We start from the raw sequence: 24,901 nt of genomic DNA on the forward strand, positions 1-24,901 counted from the left end.
AAGGCCTGTTCCGAATTTAGGTTGTTTTGAGGGCAAAAGGGGCAGGGGGTGCAATCGATATTAAGAAGGTGCTCCTAATGTTTGGGTTACTCAGTGTATATAATGGTGTGTATAGACAGTATGGACAGTATATGAATAGAAAAGGTGTGTACAGCAGTAGTTATACAGGATGAGCCATGACTAGAATACAGTATATACAGAGCATTCAGATATTATTCTGACCCCTTGACTTTTCCCACGTTGTGTTACATTACCGCCCTATTCTAAAATGGAATAAAATGATTTTTCCCCTCATCAATCTACACACAATTCCCCATAATGACAAAGCAAAAACTGTTTTTTTATTTTGAAATTAGCAAATTTATAAAAAATGCACTGTCAACTGTGGGACCTTATTTAGACAGGGGTGTGCTTTTCCAAATCATGTCCAATCAATTGAATTGACCACAGATGGACTCCAATCAAGTTGTAGAAACATCTCATGGATTATCAATGGAAATAGGATAGACTTGAGCTCAATTTGTAAACATTTCTTAAAATCTGTTTTCACTTTGTCATTATGGGGTGGTATTGTGTGTAGATTGATGAGGGGAAAAATTATTTAATCCATTTAATAATAAGGCTGTAACGTAACAAAATGTTGAAAAAGTCAAACGGTCTGTATACTTTTCGAATGCGCTGACTGTATATATGAAGTGGGTAAAACAGTATGTAAACATTATTAAAGTGATCAGTGTCCAATGTCTATATACAAAGGGCAGCGGTCTCTAAGGTGCAGGGTAGAGTACCGGGTGTTATGATTACCCACATCTTTCCAACTAGATCACCCACATCTTTCCAACTAGATTACCCACATCTTTCCAACTAGATTACCCACATCTTTCCAACTAGATTACCCACATCTTTCCAACTAGATTACCCACATCTTTCCAACTAGATTACCCACATCTTTCCAACTAGGTTACCCACACACACAATCCCACATCTGTCCAACTAGGTTACACACACACACACAATCCCACATCTGTCCAACTAGGTTACACACACACACAATCCCACATCTGTCCAACTAGGTTACACACACACACACAATCCCACATCTGTCCAACTAGATTACACACACACACACACACAATCCCACATCTGTCCAACTAGATTACACACACACAACCCCACATCAGGGAGGGAGGGAGGGAGGGAGGGACACTGAGAGCTACACAGATACACAGGCTACTGAACATTATTCATGCCTGCCTACACATGGGAGGGAATAAGAGAGAGAATTTGAAAATCTTTTAAAAAATATGTACAAAATCAAGGAAATCTTTGACTATGTACAGACTCAGTGAGCATAGCCTTGCTATTGAGAAATGTCACTGTAGGCAGACCTGGCTCTCAAGAGAAGACAGGGTATGTGCATACTGCCCACAACATGAGGTGGAAACTGAGCTGCACTTCCTAACCTCCTGCCCAATGTATGACCATATTAGAGAAACATATTTCCCTCAGATTACACAGACCCACAAAGAATTTGAAAACAAACCCAATTTTGATCAACTATATCTATTGGGTGAAGTACCACAGTGTGCCATCACAGCAGCAAGATATGTGACCTGTTGCCACTAAAAAAGGGGAAATCAGTGAAGAACAAACACAATTTTGTACTATTTGCACATAATATGACATTATGTCATATGTCTTGATTCTTTTGGAACTTCTGTGAGTGTAATGTTTACTGTTAATTTTTATTGTTTATTTCCCTTTTGTTTATTATCTACTTCACTTGCTTTAGCAATGTTAACATATGTTTCCCATGCTAATAAAGCCATTCAATTGAAATTGAATTGAAAGAGAGAGAGAGAGAGACAAACAGTGAATTTCAGAGGTGGAGGGGGGGAATGGGCAGTGGGTCGACAGAACCGCTGCAGCCCCCCCATCTCTCGTCTGCCAAACTCACAGCCGCTCCAATAAGTCATTTTTCACAGTTAGATTTCAGCCCAAAGACGTCAATGGACAGAATCTGAATCTAGAGCACAATGCTGGGTTTTGTTACAGAATGACGTCAGCCTGCAGCTTAGCCTAGGGTGTTTCTCTGTCTGTCTCTCACTCACTCACTCACTCATTCACTCACTCACTCACTCACTCACTCACTCACTCACTCACTCACTCACTCTCTCTCTCTCTCACTCACTCACTCTCTCTCTCTCTCTCTCTCCCTCACTCACTAACTCACTCACTCTCTCTGTCTCCCTCTCCCTCTCTCTCTCTCCCTTCACCATGGGTCTCAGATTGACTCAGTCCCACAGGACTCCACAGGAAGTGAAGCCAGGATACCCTGGATACACAAAACTACACTACAGCACAAAACTACACTACAGCACAAAACTACACTACAGCACAAATGTCACGTTCCTGACCGGTTTTCTGTTATTTTGTATGTGTTTGACAGTCAGGGCGTGAGTTTGGGTGGGTAGTCTATGTTATGTGTTTCTATGTTGGTTTAAGGGTGACCTGATATGGCTCTCAATTAGAGGCAGGTGGTTTTCATTTCCTCTGATTGAGAGCCATATTAAGGTAGGTGTTTTCACATTGATTGTTGTGGGTGGTTGTCTCCTGTGTCAGTGTCTGTGTATGTTACGGCACACGGGACTGTTTCGGTTTGTATGTTCGTTCTTTTGTGTAGTCATTTTCCTGTTCGTGAGTTCTTCGTTGTATATAGTCTGTTCCTGTTTCATGCGTTCTTCGTGTCATGTAAGTTCTTATGTTCAGGTGCGTCTACGTCGTTTGTTGTTTTGTAGTTTGTTAAAGTGTTTTCGTGTTTTTTCGTCTTTACTTAAATAAATCATGTCATATCACGACGCTGCATTTTGGTTCAATCCCTGCTCCTCCTCTTCGGATGAAGAGGAGGAGGAAAACCGTTACAACAAAACTACACTACAGCACAAAACTACACTACAGCACACTGATATAGTGCCTGAGAAAAACACTACACTTAAAACCCAACACTTATCTAAAATAGTGACACTTTTTTAATGCAATTAACGACTGTAGAAATGATGAGCAGGTCTATTACATGAAAGGTACTGATAAAGAAAGAAACCAAGACCATTATTTTTGAATAATTACGTCTGCGTGTGAAAATCTGGGGAAAGTTGAAACTGCTAAGCCAATTAAGGTTTGTGAAAGTTCACAAACAACACAGACTATCTGTTCTCTGGCCTCTAGACCATTCTCTGATTCTCTGGCCTCTAGACTCTTCTCTGATTCTCTGGCCTCTAGACTGTTCTCTGGCCTCTAGACCATTCTCTGATTCTCTGGCCTCTAGACTGTTCTCTGGCCTCTAGACCATTCTCTGATTCTCTGGCTTCTAGACTGTTCTCTGGCCTCTAGACCATTCTCTGATTCTCTGGCCTCTAGACCGTTCTCTGGCCTCTAGACCGTTCTCTGGCCTCTAGACCGTTCTCTGGCCTCTAGACCGTTCTCTGGCCTCTAGACCGTTCTCTGGTCTCTAGACCATTCTCTGATTCTCTGGCCTCTAGACCGTTCTCTGGCCTCTAGACCGTTCTCTGGCCTCTAGACCATTCTCTGATTCTCTGGCCTCTAGACCGTTCTGTGGCCTCTAGACCATTCTCTGGCCTCTAGACCAATCTCTGATTCTCTGGCCTCTAGACCGTTCTCTGGCCTCTAGACCATTCTCTGATTCTCTGGCCTCTAGACCGTTCTCTGGCCTCTAGACCGTTCTCTGGCCTCTAGACTGTTCTCTGGCCTCTAGACCGTTCTCTGGCCTCTAGACCGTTCTCTGGCCTCTAGACTGTTCTGTGGCCTCTAGACCGTTCTCTGGCCTCTAGACCATTCTCTGGCCTCTAGACCGTTCTCTGGCTTCTAGACCATTCTCTGATTCTCTGGCCTCTAGACCGTTCTCTGGCCTCTAGACCATTCTCTGATTCTCTGGCCTCTAGACCGTTCTGTGGCCTCTAGACCGTTCTCTGGCCTCTAGACCGTTCTCTGGCTTCTAGACCATTCCATCGTGTTAGGCTTAAGTCACCTAACACAAGCAGTTCACTTGTCAACATACAGCAATGTAAATATATTATACATTCTTCGGGACATACGCTAGAGAGAAGGGTAGACCTAGCAACTATTTGTGACGTGTGACTGATGTCGGCGCTGGTGCCACTGACTGTGTCAGGGTTTGTGTGGAACAGTCACACACTCACAGGCCTCAGAGGTCAGCCTGTGATCCAGTGACCGTGCTCCACAGAATTAAAGAGAAAACCCATGCCCATGTTTGCCCTCCTCCTCGCGAGTCACCACGAGTCACCAGAGGAATGTAATGGTGGGGCCGCCCCGACAAACTCAGATGGAGAGAATGGGTCGATAGAGAAAAGAGAGGGAGAGAGAGAGGAAAGAGAGTGACAGTGAGAGCGTTAGAGGGTGGTAGGGAATTTAAATTGAATTTGAGAGAGAGAGAGCGAGAGAGAGAGAGAGAGAGAGAGAGAGAGAGAGAGAGAGAGAGAGAGAGAGAGAGAGAGAGAGAGAGAGGAGACACAGATCCACAAAGAATTAGAAAACAAACCCAATGTTGATAAACTCCCATATCTACTGGGTGAAATACCACAGTGTGCCGTCACAGCAGCAGATTTGTGACCTGTGAAGAACAGGGAAGAATATTGTTCTTTGAACATTGTAAATACAACCCATATTTATGTTTATTTATTTTCCCTTTTGTACTTTAACTATTTGCACATTGTTACAACATTGTATATAGGACTTAATATGACATTTGAAATGTCTTTATTCTTTTGGAACTTCTGTGAGTGTAATGTTTACTGTTAATTTTTATTGTTTATTTCACTTATGTTTATTATCTACTTCACTTGCTTTGGCGATGTTAACATGTGTTTCCCATGCCAATAAGGCCCTTAAATTGAATTGAGAAGCAGAAAGTCTTCACAGTCTCCACTGACAAAGACCAGAACAACACCATGGGACATCTAGACCAGGCCAGGGTGGGCGAAGGCTTTTCCCCATGTTGGTACACTGCTTGTATAGCTTGTCCTTGATGAAATGTTGGTTGGTAAATAAATCAGCCAGGAATCAGAGCTACAAGACAATGCAGCATTCATCAAGTTTGAGTTCTATAAACTAACATGACACAATGTTGTAGTACATTGTCCTGCCGTGGCGCGATAAGAGAAACGATGTCCACTAGTCTGTGTTCTGAGGGGGTGGATCTTATTCTGGCTCCTCCTCCGCTCACTACCAGGACAAAGGTAGCACCCACCAATCAGAGAAACACAAACAGATCTAATCAGTCAATCACAGAGACATAAAAGGAAATGTGATCCTCAACAGAACTCTAGAGAACAGATGGAGCTGATATCCTATCCCTTTGGGGGGGGGGGGGGGGTAGCAGTGTTAATTCCCCTGGGCTCTTCCTTCAGACGAGCGTCATGTTCAAAGGAAATAAAACAGGGAGTGACTACCTGGATTTGTACAAATAGAAACCCTAATTTTCGTTTTCGTTTGCATGCCCTATTGAACACGGCCCAGTGGTTGTGGTTGCACACCCTACCCAACGTCCCCAGGCTGCCTGACACACACATGACTGGTGCTGCCTTCACCCAGAAGGCACAAAACATGACACGAAAACACCGTAAATAAACAATTGTAGCCGATGTGGAAAAGTGGTGCGGGAGTTTGAAGTGTTGGTGTACAGCAGGTTTGGCAGGACCTACTCTGTTACACAAACACAGAACTACAGTCCAAGTTCAGGTCTCAGGACTCCTTACCTCTTCCTGTGAGGCGTAGTGTGGTTCCTCTGGGGCAACAGACCAGTAGCAGTAGTCAAAACCAAACTCCAGCACCTTCTCCCTGGATTCCCCAGGGCCGTCCTGACGTCCATCCAGCTGTGGAGAGAAAGACAGGGAGAGGAGAGATGGACAGACAGTTAGACAAGGGCACAGACAGACAGACAGACGTACACATTATACTTTGTCCATTACTGTAGGTTTCTACTAGAGACAAGTACAGACAGTGTGTTACAACAGGTTACTACCAGAGACAAGTACAGAAAGTGTGTTACAATAGGTTACTACTAGAGACAAGCACAGACAGTGTGTTACAATAGGTTACTACTAGAGACAAGTACAGACTGTGTGTTACAATAGGTTACTACTAGAGACAAGTACAGACAGTGTGTTACAATAGGTTAGTACTAGAGACAAGTACAGACAGTGTGTTACAATAGGTTACTACTAGAGACAAGTACAGACAGTGTGTTACAATAGGTTACTACTAAAGACAAGTATAGACTGTGTGTTACAATAGGTTACTACTAGAGACAAGCACAGACAGTGTGTTACAATAGGATACTACTAGAGACACATACAGACAGTGTGTTACAATAGGGTACTACTAGAGACACATACAGAAAGTGTGTTTCAATAGGGAACTACAAGAGACACATACAGACCGTGTGTTACAATAGGTTACTACTAGAGACAAGTACAGACAGTGTGTTACAATAGGTTACTACTAGAGACACATACAGACAGTGTGTTACAATAGGTTACTACTAGAGACACATACAGACAGTGTGTTACAACAGGTTACTACTAGAGACAAGTACAGAAAGTGTGTTACAATAGGTTACTACTAGAGACAAGCACAGACAGTGTGTTACAATAGGTTACTACTAGAGACAAGTACAGACAGTGTGTTACAATAGGTTACTACTAGAGACAAGTACAGACAGTGTGTTACAATAGGTTACTACTAAAGACAAGTACAGACAGTGTGTTACAATAGGTTACTACTAGAGACAAGTACAGACAGTGTGTTACAATAGGTTACTACTGGAGACACATACAGAAAGTGTGTTACAATAGGTTACTACTAAAGACAAGTACAGACAGTGTGTTACAATAGGTTACTACTAGAGACACATACAGACAGTGTGTTACAACAGGATACTACTAGAGACACATACAGACAGTGTGTTACAATAGGGTACTACTAGAGACACATACAGAAAGTGTGTTTCAATAGGGAACTACTAGAGACACATACAGACCGTGTGTTACAATAGGTTACTACTAGAGACAAGTACAGACAGTGTGTTACAATAGATTACTACTAGAGACACATACAGACAGTGTGTTACAATAGGATACTACTAGAGACAAGTACAGACAGTGTGTTACAATAGGTTACTACTAGAGACACATACAGACACTGTGTTACAATAGGTTACTACTAGAGACAAGTACAGACAGTGTGTTACAATAGGTTACTACTAGAGACACATACAGACAGTGTGTTACAATAGGATACTACTAGAGACAAGTACAGACCATGTGTTACAATAGGTTACTACTAGAGACAAGTACAGACAGTGTGTTACAATAGGTTACTACTAGAGACACATACAGACACTGTGTTACAATAGGTTACTACTAGAGACAAGTACAGACTGTGTGTTACAATAGGTTACTACTAGAGACAAGTACAGACAGTGTGTTACAATAGGTTACTACCAGAGACAAGTACAGACTGTGTGTTACAATAGGTTACTACCAGAGACAAGTACAGACTGTGTGTTACAATAGGTTACTACTAGAGACAAGTACAGACAGTGTGTTACAATAGGTTACTACTAGAGACAAGTACAGACTGTGTGTTACAATAGGTTACTACCAGAGACAAGTACAGACTGTGTGTTACAATAGGTTACTACTAGAGACAAGTACAGACTGTGTGTTACAATAGGTTACTACCAGAGACAAGTACAGACAGTGTGTTACAAGAGGTTACTACTAGAGACAAGTACAGACAGTGTGTTACAATAGGTTACTACTAGAGACAAGTACAGACAGTGTGTTACAATAGGTTACTACCAGAGACAAGTACAGACAGTGTGTTACAACAGGTTACTACTAGAGACACATACAGAAAGTGTGTTACAACAGGTTACTACTAGAGACAAGTACAGACAGTGTGTTACAACAGGTTACTACTAGAGACAAGTACAGACAGTGTGTTACAATAGGTTACTACTAGAGACAAGTACAGACAGTGTGTTACAACAGGTTACTACTAGAGACAAGTACAGACAGTGTGTTACAACAGGTTACTACTAGAGACAAGTACAGACAGTGTGTTACAATAGGTTACTACTAGAGACAAGTACAGACAGGGTGTTACAATAGGTTACTACCAGAGACAAGTACAGACAGTGTGTTACAATAGGTTACTACTAGAGACAAGTACAGACAGTGTGTTACAATAGGTTACAACTAGAGACACATACATACAGTGTGTTACAATAGGTTACTACTAGAGACACATACAGACAGGGTGTTACAATAGGTTACTACTAGAGACAAGTACAGACAGTGTGTTACAACAGGTTACTACTAGAGACAAGTACAGACAGTGTGTTACAACAGGTTACTACTAGAGACAAGTACAGACAGTGTGTTACAATAGGTTACTACTAGAGACAAGTACAGACAGGGTGTTACAATAGGCACAGTGTGTGTCAGGAAGGTCCCTCCCTCTAAACAGTGTCTCAGAGTTTGTGTGAGGCTCTGCACACTCATAATAAACAACAGAGGAATCAGACAGGAAGTGGCCAGTCCTGACTGTAAACATCCTGTGTGACAGAGATACAGTAAAAGACACCCTCTAGACGCCCCCTTCTACTCCCTCCTCACAGAGACATGCTGCCCCCCACCTGCCCTTAACACGTATAACACATATAACACCTGATGAGGTGATGACCATAGCACCTGTACAGTTTAAACGTATATCTGTGTAATAATACACTCACCTTGGTATTCTTTATCCTCACCAACTTGTCCTCTACCTGGACAGCTAGCCTCCCTCCAGCCACGCTTTCCCTGTGAAAGAGAGGAGACATCGTTATACTTTAGTTTAACACAAAAACGTTCATTTTGTCCCATGTGGCTCAGTTGGTAGAGCATGGCCCTTGCAACGGCAAGGTTATGGGTTTGATTCCCATGGGGGACCAGTATAAAGAAATATATGAAAATGTATGCTCTGGGACAAACTCAATATACTCTAAAATGACTAAAACCAAATCGAAACTGCAGAAATTAAAATGGACCTACATTCATTGAGTTTCTTCACTGTGTCCAGCTCACAAATAATCAATAAAACTAGACAGTCAGGGAAAATTGAAAATTCCAAAAACGATAGATAGCTAATTTTAACGGCGAGGAAATATAACCCATTTTAAGTGCAGCATTCAGACCCCGTTGAAGACCCAATGCGGCCCACGAGCAAAATGTATTTGACACCCCTGCTTTAAACCATGTCGGTCTTTTATCAGTGCTGATTTAGCCAAATGTCACCCAGCTAGACAAATAGGATACAACCTTTGGAGACCTATCATTATTTGATTCATGGCTGTTACAGAGACCTATCATTATTAGATTCATGGCTGTTACAGAGGCCTATCATTATTAGATCCAAGGCTGTTACAGAGGCCTATCATTATTAGATTCATGGCTGTTACAGAGACCTATCATTATTAGATTCATGGCTGTTACAGAGGCCTATCATTATTAGATTCAAGGCTTTTACAGAGGCCTATCATTATTAGATTCATGGCTGTTACAGAGACCTATCATTATTAGATTCATGACTGTTACAGAGACCTATCATTATTAGATTCATGGCTGTTACAGATACCTATCATTATTAGATTCATGGCTGTTACAGAGACCTATCATTATTAGATTCATGGCTGTTACAGAGACCAGCTTTATTAGATTCATGGCTGCTACAGAGACCTATCTTTATTAGATTCATGGCTGCTACAGAGACCTATCATTAATAGAGTAACGGCTGTTACAGACAGAGACCTATCATTATTAGATTCATGGCTGCTACAGAGACCTATCTTTATTAGATTCATGGCTGCTACAGAGACCTATCATTAATAGAGTAACGGCTGTTACGGAGACCAGCTTTATTCGATTCATGGCTGCTACAGAGACAGTAATTCAATCGGTACCATCTTTTAAATGCCAGATGAACACTTTGTTTGAACTAGTTTGTTGTTGTGACTTTGTTTGAACTAGTTTGTTGTTGTGACTTTGTTTGAACTATATATTTTAACTAGTTTGTTGTTGTGACTATGTTTAAACTAGTTTGTTATTGTGACTGTGTTGTAACTAGTTTGTTGTTGTGACTGTGTTTTAACTAGTTTGTTGTTGTGACTGTGTTTTAACTATATATTTTAACTAGTTTGTTGTTGTGACTGTGTTTAAACTAGTTTGTTGTTGTGACTGTGTTTTAACTATATATTTTAACTAGTTTGTTGTTGTGACTTTGTTTTAACTAGTTTGTTGTTGTGACTGTGTTTTAACTAGTTTGTTGTTGTGACTGTGTTTTAACTATATATTTTAACTAGTTTGTTGTTGTGACTTTGTTTTAACTAGTTTGTTATTGTGACTGTGTTGTAACTAGTTTGTTGTTGTGACTGTGTTTTAACTAGTTTGTTGTTGTGACTGTGTTTTAACTATATATTTTAACTAGTTTGTTGTTGTGACTGTGTTTAAACTAGTTTGTTGTTGTGACTTTGTTTTAACTAGTTTGTTGTTGTGACTATGTTTAAACTAGTTTGTTGTTGTGACTTTGTTTTAACTAGTTTGTTGTTGTGACTGTGTTTAAACTATATATTTTAACTAGTTTGTTGTTGTGACTTTGTTTTAACTAGTTTGTTGTTGTGACTATGTTTTAACTAGTTTGTTGTTGTGACTGTGTTTTAACTAGTTTGTTGTTGTGACTATGTTTAAACTAGTTTGTTGTTGTGACTTTGTTTTAACTAGTTTGTTGTTGTGACTGTGTTTAAACTATATATTTTAACTAGTTTGTTGTTGTGACTTTGTTTTAACTAGTTTGTTGTTGTGACTGTGTTTAAACTATATATTTTAACTAGTTTGTTGTTGTGACTTTGTTTTAACTAGTTTGTTGTTGTGACTGTGTTTAAACTATATATTTTAACTAGTTTGTTGTTGTGACTGTGTTTTAACTATATATTTTAACTAGTTTGTTGTTGTGACTATGTTTTAACTATATATTTTAACTAGTTTGTTGTTGTGACTGTGTTTTAACTAGTTTGTTGTTGTGACTTTGTTTTAACTATATATTTTAACTAGTTTGTTGTTGTGACTGTGTTTTAACTAGTTTGTTGTTGTGACTGTGTTTAAACTAGCTTGTTGTTGTGACTTTGTTTTAACTATATATTTGAACTAGTTTGTTGTTGTGACTGTGTTTTAACTAGTTTGTTGTTGTGACTTTGTTTTAACTAGTTTGTTGTTGTGACTATGTTGTAACTAGTTTGTTGTTGTGACTGTGTTTTAACTAGTTTGTTGTTGTGACTATGTTGTAACTAGTTTGTTGTTGTGACTTTGTTTAAACTAGTTTGTTGTTGTGACTTTGTTTTAACTAGTTTGTTGTTGTGACTATGTTGTAACTAGTTTGTTGTTGTGACTGTGTTTTAACTAGTTTGTTGTTGTGGCTATGTTGTAACTAGTTTGTTGTTGTGACTGTGTTTTAACTAGTTTGTTGTTGTGACTATGTTGTAACTAGTTTGTTGTTGTGACTGTGTTTTAACTAGTTTGTTGTTGTGACTATGTTTGAACTAGTTTGTTGTTGTGACTGTGTTTTAACTAGTTTGTTGTTGTGACTGTGTTTTAACTAGTTTGTTGTTGTGACTGTGTTTTAACTAGTTTGTTGTTGTGACTGTGTTGTAACTAGTTTGTTGTTGTGACTGTGTTTTAACTATATATTTGAACTAGTTTGTTGTTGTGACTGTGTTTTAACTAGTTTGTTGTTGTGACTTTGTTTTAACTAGTTTGTTGTTGTGACTATGTTGTAACTAGTTTGTTGTTGTGACTGTGTTTTAACTAGTTTGTTGTTGTGACTTTGTTTTAACTAGTTTGTTGTTGTGACTATGTTTGAACTAGTTTGTTGTTGTGACTGTGTTTTAACTAGTTTGTTGTTGTGACTTTGAAAGGGGGAATAGGGCCAACAGACAAATCTAGCAAATCTAGTTAAGTGACATGAGACTATCACATGATGTAACATGAAGTGTGTGTGAAAGGGAATTCACAAAAGCCTTGAATCAGAGTAGATCTGACCACTGACCAGTTCTTATTCAAAAGAAAACAGTCCAAAATGGACCCAGCAAAGTCCCTCAGGCGATGAATCTTAAGAATTTTCTGTGACAAAAGCCGGTCTGTGTGTCTCTCACTGTGTGTGTGTGTGTGTGTGTGTGTGTGTGTGTGTGTGTGTGTGTGTGTGTGTGTGTGTGTGTGTGTGTGTGTGTGTGTGTGTGTATGTAGCAAGGACAGCTGTGTGTGTTTCAACTGTTGGCTCTGGACACATGTGACGCAACAGAATGAAATCTGAGTAGAGCTGAATGAATTTAAAACTCCTTGAGCGAAAATGGGGGATTGCTGCAGTAGTGCTAATAACTTCTCTGTCCTTGGTGTGTGTGTGTGTGTGTGTGTGTGTGTGTGTGTGTGTGTGTGTGTGTGTGTGTGTGTGTGTGTGTGTGTGTGTGTGTGTGTGTGTGCGTGTGCGTGTGCGTGTGTGTGTGTGTGTGTGTGCGCATGTGTCCCTGTGTTTGTCTGTTTGTACGTGAGGTAGATATCAGACCAGGGGCTATGTTGTAAGTTGTAATAAGCACATGCTCCACCACGTGGGAATCATTTTGCCAACCCAGGCATCGGCCCAACGGCCCAACCCTAAACCACAACGACCTCAGAGAGACGCCTTCTAACTGGAACTCAACCAGCATGAGAGGAGATGGAAAAGAAAATGAGACCTCTTCTGTTTTGAAGCAAACGGAAATAGAAATAGGCCTATTTCTGTAATGGTTTAACACAGTGTAGAACATGTAGTAGCTAGTACTGTCCTCTCTTTCGGTCTGTCTCTGTCCAGCTCTATGCTCTCTCTCCCTCTCTCCCCTTCCCCTCTCCCCTTCCTTCCCTCTCTCTCTAACTCTGCCTCTCTCCCCTTCCCCTCTCCCCTTCCCTCTCTCTCTAACTCTGCCTCTCTCCCCTTCCCTCTCTCTCTAATTCTGCCTCTCTCCCCTTCCCTCGATCTCTAATTCTGCCTCTCTCCCCTTCCCTCTCTCTCTAATTCTGCCTCTCTCCCCTTAATATAGGTCTAGCTGTATAGTAATATAGGTCTAGCTATATGGTATAGTAATATAGGTCTAGATGTATAGTAATATAGTATAGTAATATAGGTCTAGCTATATGATATAGTAATATAGCTCTAGCTATATAGTATAGTAATATAGGTCTAGCTATATGCTATAGTAATATAGGTCTAGCTATATGCTATAGTAATATTGGTCTAGCTATATAGTATAGTAATGTAGGTCTAGCTATATAGTATAGTAATATAGGTCTAGCTATATAGTATATTAATGTAGGTCTAGCTATATGCTATAGTAATATTGGTCTAGCTATATAGTATAGTAATGTAGGTCTAGCTATATAGTATAGTAATATAGGTCTAGCTATATAGTATATTAATATAGGTCTATCTATATAGTATAGTAATATAGGTCTAGCTATATGGTATAGTAATATAGGTCTAGCTATATGCTATAGTAATATAGGTCTAGATATATAGTATAGTAATATAGGTCTAGCTATATGGTATAGTAATATAGGTCTAGCTATATGCTATAGTAATATAGGTCTAGATATATAGTATAGTAATATAGGTCTATCAATTTAGTATAGTAATATAGGTCTAGCTATATGCTATAGTAATATAGGTCTAGATATATAGTATAGTAATATAGGTCTATCTATATAGTATAGTAATATAGGTCTAGCTATATGCTATAGTAATATAGGTCTAGCTATATGCTATAGTAATATAGGTCAAGCTATATAGTATAGTAATATAGGTCTAGCTATATGGTATAGTAATATAGGTCTAGCTGTATAGTATAGTAATATAGGTCTAGCTATATGGTATAGTAATATAGGTCTAGCTATATAGTATAGTAATATAGGTCTAGCTATATGCTATAGTAATACAGGTCTAGCTATATAGTATATTAATGTATGTCTAGCTATATTATATAGTAATATAGCTCTAGCTATATAGTATAGTAATATAGGTCTAGCTATATGGTATAGTAATATAGGTCTAGCTATATGCTATAGTAATATAGGTCTAGTTATATGCTATAGTAATACAGGTCTAGCTATATAGTATAATAATATAGGTCTAGCTATATGCTATAGTAATATAGGTCTAGCTATATGCTATAGTAATATAGGTCAAGCTATATAGTATAGTAATATAGGTCTAGCTATATGGTATAGTAATATAGGTCTAGCTGTATAGTATAGTAATATAGGTCTAGCTATATGGTATAGTAATATAGGTCTAGCTATATGGTATAGTAATATAGGTCTAGCTATATGCTATAGTAATATAGGTATAGCTATATAGTATAGTAATATAGGTCTATCTATATAGTATAGTAATATAGGTCTAGCTATATGCTATAGTAATATAGGTCTAGCTATATGCTATAGTAATATAGATCTAGCTATATAGTATAGTAATATAGGTCTAGCTATATGGTATAGTAATATAGGTCTAGCTATATGCTATAGTAATGTAGTTCTGGCTATATGCTATAGTAATATAGATCTAGCTACATGCTATAGTAATATAGGTCTAGCTATATAGTATAGTAATATAGGTCTAGCTATATGGTATAGTAATATAGGTCTAGCTATATAGTATAGTAATATAGATCTAGCTATATGATATAGTAATATAGGTCAAGCTATATGATATAGTAATATAGGTCTAGCTATATAGTATAGTAATATAGGTCTAGCTATTTGCTATAGTAATATAGGTCTATCTATATAGTATAGTAATATAGGTCTAGCTATATGGTATAGTAATATAGGTCTAGCTATATGCTTTAGTAAAATAGGTCTAGCTGTAAAGGATGTTCTTCGATGAACATCATTGATTGTTATAAATCATTTCCTTGCGCTTTGCATCACAAGAGGGGACTTTATTGCTAACATTCACTGTCATGCAAATACATGCTTCCTGCTTGTCTTTTTGAGTTATTGCTGTGTGTGTGTGTGTGTGTGTGTGTGTGTGTGTGTGTGTGTGTGTGTGTGTGTGTGTGTGTGTGTGTGTGTGTGTGTGTGTGTGTGTGTGTGTGTGTGTGTGTGTGTGTGTGTGTGTGTGTGTGTGTGTGTGTGTGTGTGTGTGTGTGTGTGTGTGTGTGTGGGACCCAAGCTGTCACGTTTCTCAAAGGACCAACCGGGCCACTACGTCATCTATCCTTTGTCTACTGACAGCCAATCAGGCTCTTTCCAATCGGCTACAGTATGTTGTAAAGTCTTCTGAGAGGAAGGGAGCGAGGGAGATGGAGAGAGAGAGGGAGAGTTAGAGAGAGAGGGAGAGAGAGAGGGAAGAGGAGAGAGGGAGGGAGAGTTAGAGAGAGAGGGAAGGGGAGAGAGGGAGGGAGAGTTAGAGAGAGGGAAGGGGAGAGAGGGAGGGAGAGTTAGAGAGAGAGGGAAGGGGAGAGAGGGAGGGAGAGTTAGAGAGAGTGAAGGGGAGAGAGGGAGGGAGAGTTAGAGAGAGAGGGAAGGGGAGAGAGGGAGGGAGAGTTAGAGAGAGAGGTAGAGAGAGAGGGAAGGGGAGAGAGGGAGGGAGAGTTAGAGAGAGAGGTAGAGAGAGAGGGAAGGGGAGAGAGGGAGGGAGAGTTAGAGAGAGAGGTAGAGAGAGAGGGAAGGGGAGAGAGGGAGAGGTAGAGGGAAGAGGAGAGAGGGAGGGAGAGTTAGAGAGAGGGAAGGGGAGAGAGGGAGGGAGAGTTAGAGAGAGAGGTAGAGAGAGAGGGAAGAGGGAGAGGTAGAGAGGTAGAGGGAAGAGAAGAGAGAGAGAGAGAGAGAGATACAGTGACCTAAAATACAGTGACCCCCTCTCATATCATTACCAAGCCCTGCAATGCCAAGAGCTGAGAAAAGAAAAGAGTCCCCTCATCCAGCTGGTCCTGGGGCTGAGTTCACAAACCTGTTCTACTAACACACTGAAGCCTCAGGACCAGAACATCCAATCAATCAGGATAAACCAAATTACAACACAGTCAAAACAAAACTATATTGCTTATTGGGAAACACAAGCACAAACACAAAGCATATATTACTATACTATATAGCTAGACCGATATTACTATACCATATAGCTAGAACTATATTACTATAGCATATAGCTAGACCTATATTACTATACTATATAGCTAGACCTATATTACTATACTATGTAGCTAGACCTATATTACTATACTATATAGCTAGTGTAATGAGTGACGCTCTCCTCATCCTCGGATGAGGTGAGGAGAGAGGGATCTGAAGACCAAAACGCAGGCTTTGGGAAATAAGCCATCTTTATTATACAATATGATGGCAACACGAAACGAAACAAAACACTTTCAAACTACAAAACAAGAAAACGACGTTGAACGAAACCTGAACATAAACTTACATAACTAAACATAAACTTACGTACAGGAAACGGACGACATCGAAACGAAACGAAACAAACAAACGCTACAGTCCCATGTGGTACGAACGTACATACAGACATAGGAGACAATCACCCACAAACAAACAGTGAGAATGCCCTACCTAAATATGACTCTTAATTAGAGGCAAACGCAAACCACCTGCCTCTAATCAAGAGCCATACCAGGCAAACCAAAACCAACATAGAAACAGATAACATAGAATGCCCACCCAACCTCACGTCCTGACCAACTAACACACAAAAACTAACATAAATAGGTCAGGAACGTGACAGTACCCCCCCCCACAAGGTGCGAACTCCGGACGCACCAGCACAAAGTCTAGGGGAGGGTCTGGGTGGGCATCTAACCACGGTGGTGGTTCAGGCTCGGGGCGCGGTTCCCACCCCACCATAATCCATCCTAACTTCCTCCCTCCAAGAATGTCCACCCTCTTTTGACCCCCACAAAATTCCCTTAACAACATATCTAATAGGGACAACACCGGGACAGAGAGATAAATCAAGAAAGAGGGATAGATAAGAATATAGAGATAGATGAAGATAGAGAGGGAGATTAGGATAGAGGGGCAACTCCGGACTGAAAGGCAGCTCCGGACAGAGAGACAGCTCTGGACTGATGGGCAGTTCTGGGTATCCAGCCTTTTCAGGCTGAAGGACAGCTCATGGCTGACTGACGAATCTCGATGCTCATGGCTGGCTGACGGCTCTCGACGCTCATGGCAGGCTGACGGCTCTCGACGCTCATGGCAGGCTGACGGCTCTCGACGCTCATGGCAGGCTGACGGCTCTCGACGCTCATGGCAGGCTGACGGCTCTCGACGCTCATGGCGCTCTGACGGCTCTCGACGCTCATGGCGCTCTGGCGGCTCTGGCTGCTCATGGCGCTCTGACGGCTCTGGCTGCTCATGGCGCTCTGACGGCTCTGGCTGCTCATGGCGCTCTGACGGCTCTGGCTGCTCATGGCTCGCTGGCGGCTCTGGCAGATCCTGTCTGGTTGGCGGCTCTGGCAGATCCTGTCTGGTTGGCGGCTCTGGCAGATCCTGTCTGGTTGGCGGCTCTGGCAGATCCTGTCTGGTTGGCGGCTCTGGCAGATCCTGTCTGGTTGGCGGCTCTGGCAGATCCTGTCTGGCTGACGGCTCTAGCGGCTCCTGTCTGGCTGATGGCTCTAGCGGCTCCTGTCTGGCTGACGGCTCTGTAGGCTCATGGCAGACGGGCGGCTTTGCAGGCTCATGGCAGACGGGCGGCTTTGCAGGCTCCTGGCAGACGGATGGCTCAGACGGCGCTGGGGAGACGGATGGCTCAGATGGCGCTGGGGAGACGGATGGCTCAGATGGCGCTGGGGAGACGGATGGCTCAGATGGCGCTGGGGAGACGGATGGCTCAGATGGCGCTGGGGAGACGGATGGCTCTGGCCGGATATGGCGCACTGTAGACCTGGTGCGTGGTGCCAGAACTGGAGGCACCGTGCTAATGACAAGCACCTTCCTACTAGTGCGGGGAGCAGGGACAGGGCACACTGTATTCTCAAAGCCTACTCTATCCCTGATGCGTGGTACCGGCACTGTTGACACCGGGCTGAGGACAAGCACATCAGGATTAGTAGGGGGAGAAGATACAGTGGGTTCAGGGCTCTGGAGACGCACAGGTAGCTTAGTGCGTGGGCCCGGAACTGGAGGCACCGGGCTAGATACACACACTACAGGGAGAGTGCGTGGAGGAGGAACAGGGCTCAGGATACGCACTGGTAGCCTAGTGCGTAGTGTATACACTGTAGGTACTAGGCTGGAGCGGGGAGGTGGTGCCGGAAATACCGGACCGTGGAGGCGTACTGGCTCTCTTGAGCATTGAGCCTGCCCGACCTTACCTGGTTGAATGCTCCCGGTTGCCCGACCAGTGCGGGGAGGTGGAATAACCCGCACCGGCCTATGTAGGCGAACCGGAGAAACCATGCGTAAGGCCGGTGCCATGTATGCCGGCCCGAGGAGACGCACTGGAGACCAGACGCGTTGAGCCGGCCTCATGACACCTGGCTCAATACCCAATCTAGCCCTCCCAGTGCGGGGAGGTGGAATAACCCGCACTGGGCTATGCACTCGTACAGGAGACACCGTGCGCTCTACTGCGTAACACGGCGCCTGCCCGTACTCCCGCTCTCCACGGTAAGCCTGGGAAGTGGGCGCAGGTCTCCTACCTGCCCTTGGCCCACTATCTCCTAGCCCCCCCCCAAGAAATTTTTGGGAATTACTTACGGGCTTTTTTGGCTTCCGTGCCAGACGCGTTCCCTCATAGCTCCGGTTCCTCTCTCCGGTAGCCTCCGCTCTCCTCAGTGCCTCCAGCTGTTCCCATGGGAGGCGATCTCTACCAGCTAGGATCTCCTCCCATGTGTAGACACCCTTTCCATCCAAAACATCGTCCCATGTCCATTGCTCCTTTCTCTCCTGTCCCCTACTCCGTTTCGTTTTCCCTTGCCGCTTGGTCTTAGCGTGTTGGTGGGTGATTCTGTAATGAGTGACGCTCTCCTCATCCTCGGATGAGGTGAGGAGAGAGGGATCTGAAGACCAAAACGCAGGCTTTGGGAAATAAGCCATCTTTATTATACAATATGATGGCAACACGAAACGAAACAAAACACTTTCAAACTACAAAACAAGAAAACGACGTTGAACGAAACCTGAACATAAACTTACATAACTAAACATAAACTTACGTACAGGAAACGGACGACATCGAAACGAAACGAAACAAACAAACGCTACAGTCCCATGTGGTACGAACGTACATACAGACATAGGAGACAATCACCCACAAACAAACAGTGAGAATGCCCTACCTAAATATGACTCTTAATTAGAGGCAAACGCAAACCACCTGCCTCTAATCAAGAGCCATACCAGGCAAACCAAAACCAACATAGAAACAGATAACATAGAATGCCCACCCAACCTCACGTCCTGACCAACTAACACACAAAAACTAACATAAATAGGTCAGGAACGTGACAGCTAGACCTATATTACTATACTATGTAGCTAGACCTTTATTACTATACTATATAGCTAGACCTATATTACTATACTATACAGCTAGACCTATATTACTATACTATATAGCTAGAGCTATATTACTATATCATATAGCTAGACATACATAAATATACTATATAGCTAGACCTATATTACTATACTATATAGCTAGACCTATATTACTATAATATATAGCTAGACCTATATTACTATACAGCTAGACCTATATTACTATACCATATAGCTAGACCTATATTACTATACTATATAGCTAGACCTATATTACTATAGCATATAGCTAGACATACATTAATATACTATATAGCTAGACCTATATTACTATAGCATATAGCTAGACCTATATTACTATACTATATAGCTAGACCTATATTACTATAGCATACAGCTAGACCTATATTACTATACCATATAGCTAGACCTATATCACTATACTATACAGCTAGACCTACATAACTATACTATGTAGCTAGACTTATATTACTTTGGCACATAGCTAGACCTATATTACTATACTATACAGCTAGACCTATATTACTATAACATATAGCTAGACCTATATTACTATACTATATAGCTAGACCTATATTACTATAGCATATAGCTAGATCTATTTTACTATAGCATATAGCTAGACCTATATTACTATACTATATAGATAGACCTATATTACTATACTATATATCTAGATCTATATTACTATAGCATATAGCTAGACCTATATTACTATACTATATAGCTAGAGCTATATTACTATATAATATAGCTAGACATACATTAATATACTATATAGCGAGACCTATATTACTATAATATATAGCTAGACCTATATTACTATACTATATAGCTAGACCAATATTACTATAGCATATAGCTAGACCTATATTACTATACCATATAGCTAGACCTATATTACTATACCATATAGCTAGACCTATATTACTATACTATACAGCTAGACCTACATTACTATACTATGTAGATAGACCTATATTACTATACCATATAGCTAGACCTATATTACTATACTATCTAGCTAGACCTATATTACTATAGCATATAGCTAGATCTATATTACTATAGCATATAGCTAGACCTATATTACTATACTATATAGCTAGACCTACATTACTATACTATAAAGCTAGACCAATATTACTATAGCATATAGCTAGACCTATATTACTATAGCATATAGCTAGACCTATATTACTATACTATACAGCTAGAGCTATATTACTATATCATATAGCTAGACCTATATTACTATACTATATAGCTAGACCTATATTACTATAGCATATAGCTAGACCTATATTACTATACTATATAGCAATACCTATATTACTATACAGCTAGACCTATATTACTATACAGCTAGACCTATATTACTATACCATATAGCTAGACCTATATTACTATACAGCTAGACCTATATTAATATACTATATAGCTAGACCTATATTACTATAGCATATAGCTAGACCTATATTACTATACCATATAGCTAGACCTATATTACTATACCATATAGCTAGACCTATATTACTATACTATACAGCTAGACCTACATTACTATACTATATAGATTGACCTATATTACTATGGCATATTGCTAGACCTATATTACTATAGTACATAGCTAGACCTATATTATTATACTATATAACTAGACCTGTATTACTATAGCATATAACTAGACCTATATTACTATAGCATATAGCTAGACATATATTACTATACCATATAGCTAGACCTATATTACTATACTATATAGCTAGAGCTATATTACTATATCATATAGCTAGACCTATATTACTATACTATATAGCTAGTCCTATATTACTATAGCATATAGCTAGACCTATATTACTATAGCATATAGCTAGACCTCTATTACTATAGCATATAGCTAGACCTATATTACTATAGCATATAGCTAGACCTATATTACTATAGTACATAGCTAGACCTATATTACTATAGTACATAGCTAGACCTATATTACTATATCATATAGCTAGACATACATTAATATACTATATAGCTAGACCTATATTACTATACTATATAGGTAGATCTGTATTACTATAGCATATAGCTAGATCTATATTACTATAGCATATAGCTAGACCTATATTACTATACTATATAGCTAGACCTACATTACTATACTATATAGCTAGACCAATATTACTATAGCATATAGCTAGACCTATATTACTATAGCATATAGCTAGACCTATATTACTATACTATATAGCTAGACCTATATTACTATACTATATAGCTAGACCTATATTACTATAGCATATAACTAGACCTATATTACTAAAGCATATAGCTAGACCTATATTACTATACCATATAGCTAGACCTATATTACTATGCTATACAGCTAGAGCTATATTACTATATCATATAGCTAGACCTATATTACTATACTATATAGCTAGACCTATATTACTATAGCATATAGCTAGACCTATATTACTATATCATATAGCTAGACCTATATTACTATACAGCTAGACCTATATTAATATACTATATAGCTAGACCTATATTACTATAGCATATAGCTAGACCTATATTACTATACCGTATAGCTAGACCTATATTACTATACCATATAGCTAGACCTATATTACTATACTATACAGCTAGACCTACATTACTATACTATATAGATTGACCTATATTACTATACTATATAGCTAGAGCTATATTACTATATCATATAGCTAGACATACATTAATATACTATATAGCTAGACCTATATTACTATGGCATATAGCTAGACCTATATTATTATACTATATAACTAGACCTGTATTACTATAGCATATAACTAGACCTATATTACTATAGCATATAGCTAGACATATATTACTATACCATATAGCTAGACCTATATTACTATACTATATAGCTAGAGCTATATTACTATATCATATAGCTAGACCTATATTACTATACTATATAGCTAGACCTATATTACTATAGCATATAGCTAGACCTATATTACTATACTATATAGCTAGGCCTATATTATTATACTATATAACTAGACCTGTATTACTATTGTTACGGCTGTCGTCTTCCTCCTCCTCGGACGAGGAGAGGAGAGAAGGATCGGTGGACCAATACGCAGCGAGGTAGGTTGACATAATGAATTTTTTGAAAAGACGAAGACTGACACGAACTATACTTGACTTATACAAAATAACAAACAAACAACGTAGACAGACCTGATCATGGAACTTACATAAAACACGCAGAACTCACGAACAGGCACCGACTACAATAAACGAACCGAACAACCAAAACAGTCCCGTGTGGTGCACAGACATGGAAAACACAGGAGACAATCACCCACAAACAAACAGTGAGAACAACCTACCTTAATATGACTCTCAATCAGAGGAAATGCCAAACACCTGCCTCTAATTGAGAGCCATACCAGGCAACCCTTTAACTCAACATAGAAACACAACACATAGAAATGCCCACCCAGCTCACGCCCTGACCAATAAACACATACAAAACAAGAGAAAACAGGTCAGGAACGTGACACAACCCCCCCCCCTTAAGGTGCGAACGCCGGGCGCACCAGCACAAAGTCTAGGGGAGGGTCTGGGTGGGCATCTGACCACGGTGGTGGCTCAGGCTCCGGACGCTGTCCCCACACCACCATAGTCACTCCCCGCTTCTGTATCCCCCTCCCAATGACCACCCTCCAACTAAACCCACCTAAATGAAGGGGCAGCATCGGGATAAGGGGCAGCACCGGGATAAGGGGCGGCAGCTCCGGGCTGAGGGACGGCAGCTCCGGGCTGAGGGACTCTGGCAGGTCCTGGCTGAGGGACTCTGGCAGGTCCTGGCTGAGGGACTCTGGCAGGTCCTGGCTGAGGGACTCTGGCAGGTCCTGGCTGAGGGATTCTGGCAGGTCCTGGCTGAGGGACTCTGGCTGGTCCTGGCTGGACGGCTCTGGCTGGTCCTGGCTGGACGGCTCTGGCAGGTCCTGGCTGGACGGCTCTGGCTGGCCGGCTCTGGCTGGTCCTGGCTGGCCGGCTCTGGCTGGTCCTGGCTGGACGGCTCTGGCAGGTCCTGGCTGGTCCTGGCTGGACGGCTCTGGCTGGTCCTGGCTGGACGGCTCTGGCCAGACGGGCAGCTCTGTAGGGAGCAGACGGAGAGACAGCCTGGTGCGTGGTATAGGCACTGGCTGCGCTGGAGAGGAGGAAAGCTCTGACAGCGCTGGACAGGTGGGAGCAGCTGGAGAGAGAACCCGGAGAGACAGCCTGGTACGGGGGGCTGCCACCGGAGGACTGGTACATGGAGGTGGCACCGGGTATACCGGACCGTGAAGGAGGACACGTGCTCTTGAGCACAGAGCCTGCCCAACCTTACCAGGTTGAATGGTGCCCGTAGCCCTGCCAGTGCGGCGAGGTGGAATAGCCCGCACTGGGCTATGCTGGCGAACCGGGGACACCATTCGTAAGGCTGGTGCCATGTATGCCGGCCCGAGGAGACGCACTGGTGGCCAGATGCGTTGGGCCGGCTTCATGACATCCGGCTCGATGCCCAACTTAGCCCTACCAGTGCGGCGAGGTGGAATAGCCCGTACTGGGCTAAGCACGCGTACTGGGAACACCGTGCGCTTTAACGCATAACACGGTGTCTGACCAGTACGACGCCCTCTCTTTCCACGGTAAGCACGGGGAGTTGGCTCAGGTATCCTACCCGGCTTTGCCACACTCCTCGTGTGCCCCCCCCCCAAGAAATTTTTGGGTCTGACTCTCGGGCTCCCAACCGCGTCGCCGCGCTGCCTCCTCATACCAGCGCCTCTCTGCCTTCGCTGCTTCTAACTCCGCCTTGGAACGGCGATATTCCCCTGGCTGAACCCAGGGTCCTTTACCGTCCAGGATCTCCTCCCAAGTCCAGGAGTCCTGGGTTTTCTGTTGAACGTGACAACTATAGCATATAGCTAGACCTATATTACTATACAGCCAGACCACTATTACTATACTATATAGCTAGACCTATATTACTATACTATATAACTAGACCTGTATTACTATAGCATTTAACTAGACCTATATTACTATAGCATATAGCTAGACCTATATTACTATAGCATATAGCTAGACCTATATTACTATAGCATATAGCTAGACCTATATTACTATACTATATAGCTAGACCTATATTACTATACTATATAGCTAGACCTATA

At 41.4% G+C, this 24,901-nt stretch overlaps 1 protein-coding gene across 1 annotated transcript in view; it reads right to left on the reverse strand.

The window, feature by feature from the left end:
• The window catches only part of LOC129813126 (stAR-related lipid transfer protein 9-like), an 85,472-nt gene that overhangs the window by 50,461 nt on the left and 10,110 nt on the right, over positions 1–24,901 (reverse strand). Inside the window, exons 2-3 of the mRNA XM_055865326.1 lie at positions 8,834–8,903; positions 5,793–5,909 (exon numbers count right to left, since the gene is read on the reverse strand). Coding sequence (XP_055721301.1) covers positions 5,793–5,909; positions 8,834–8,903 — 187 coding nt within the window. The remainder of the gene's footprint in view (positions 1–5,792; positions 5,910–8,833; positions 8,904–24,901) is intronic.

Source organism: Salvelinus fontinalis, chromosome 16, assembly GCF_029448725.1.
Source record: "Salvelinus fontinalis isolate EN_2023a chromosome 16, ASM2944872v1, whole genome shotgun sequence".
Lineage (NCBI taxonomy): Eukaryota > Metazoa > Chordata > Actinopteri > Salmoniformes > Salmonidae > Salvelinus > Salvelinus fontinalis.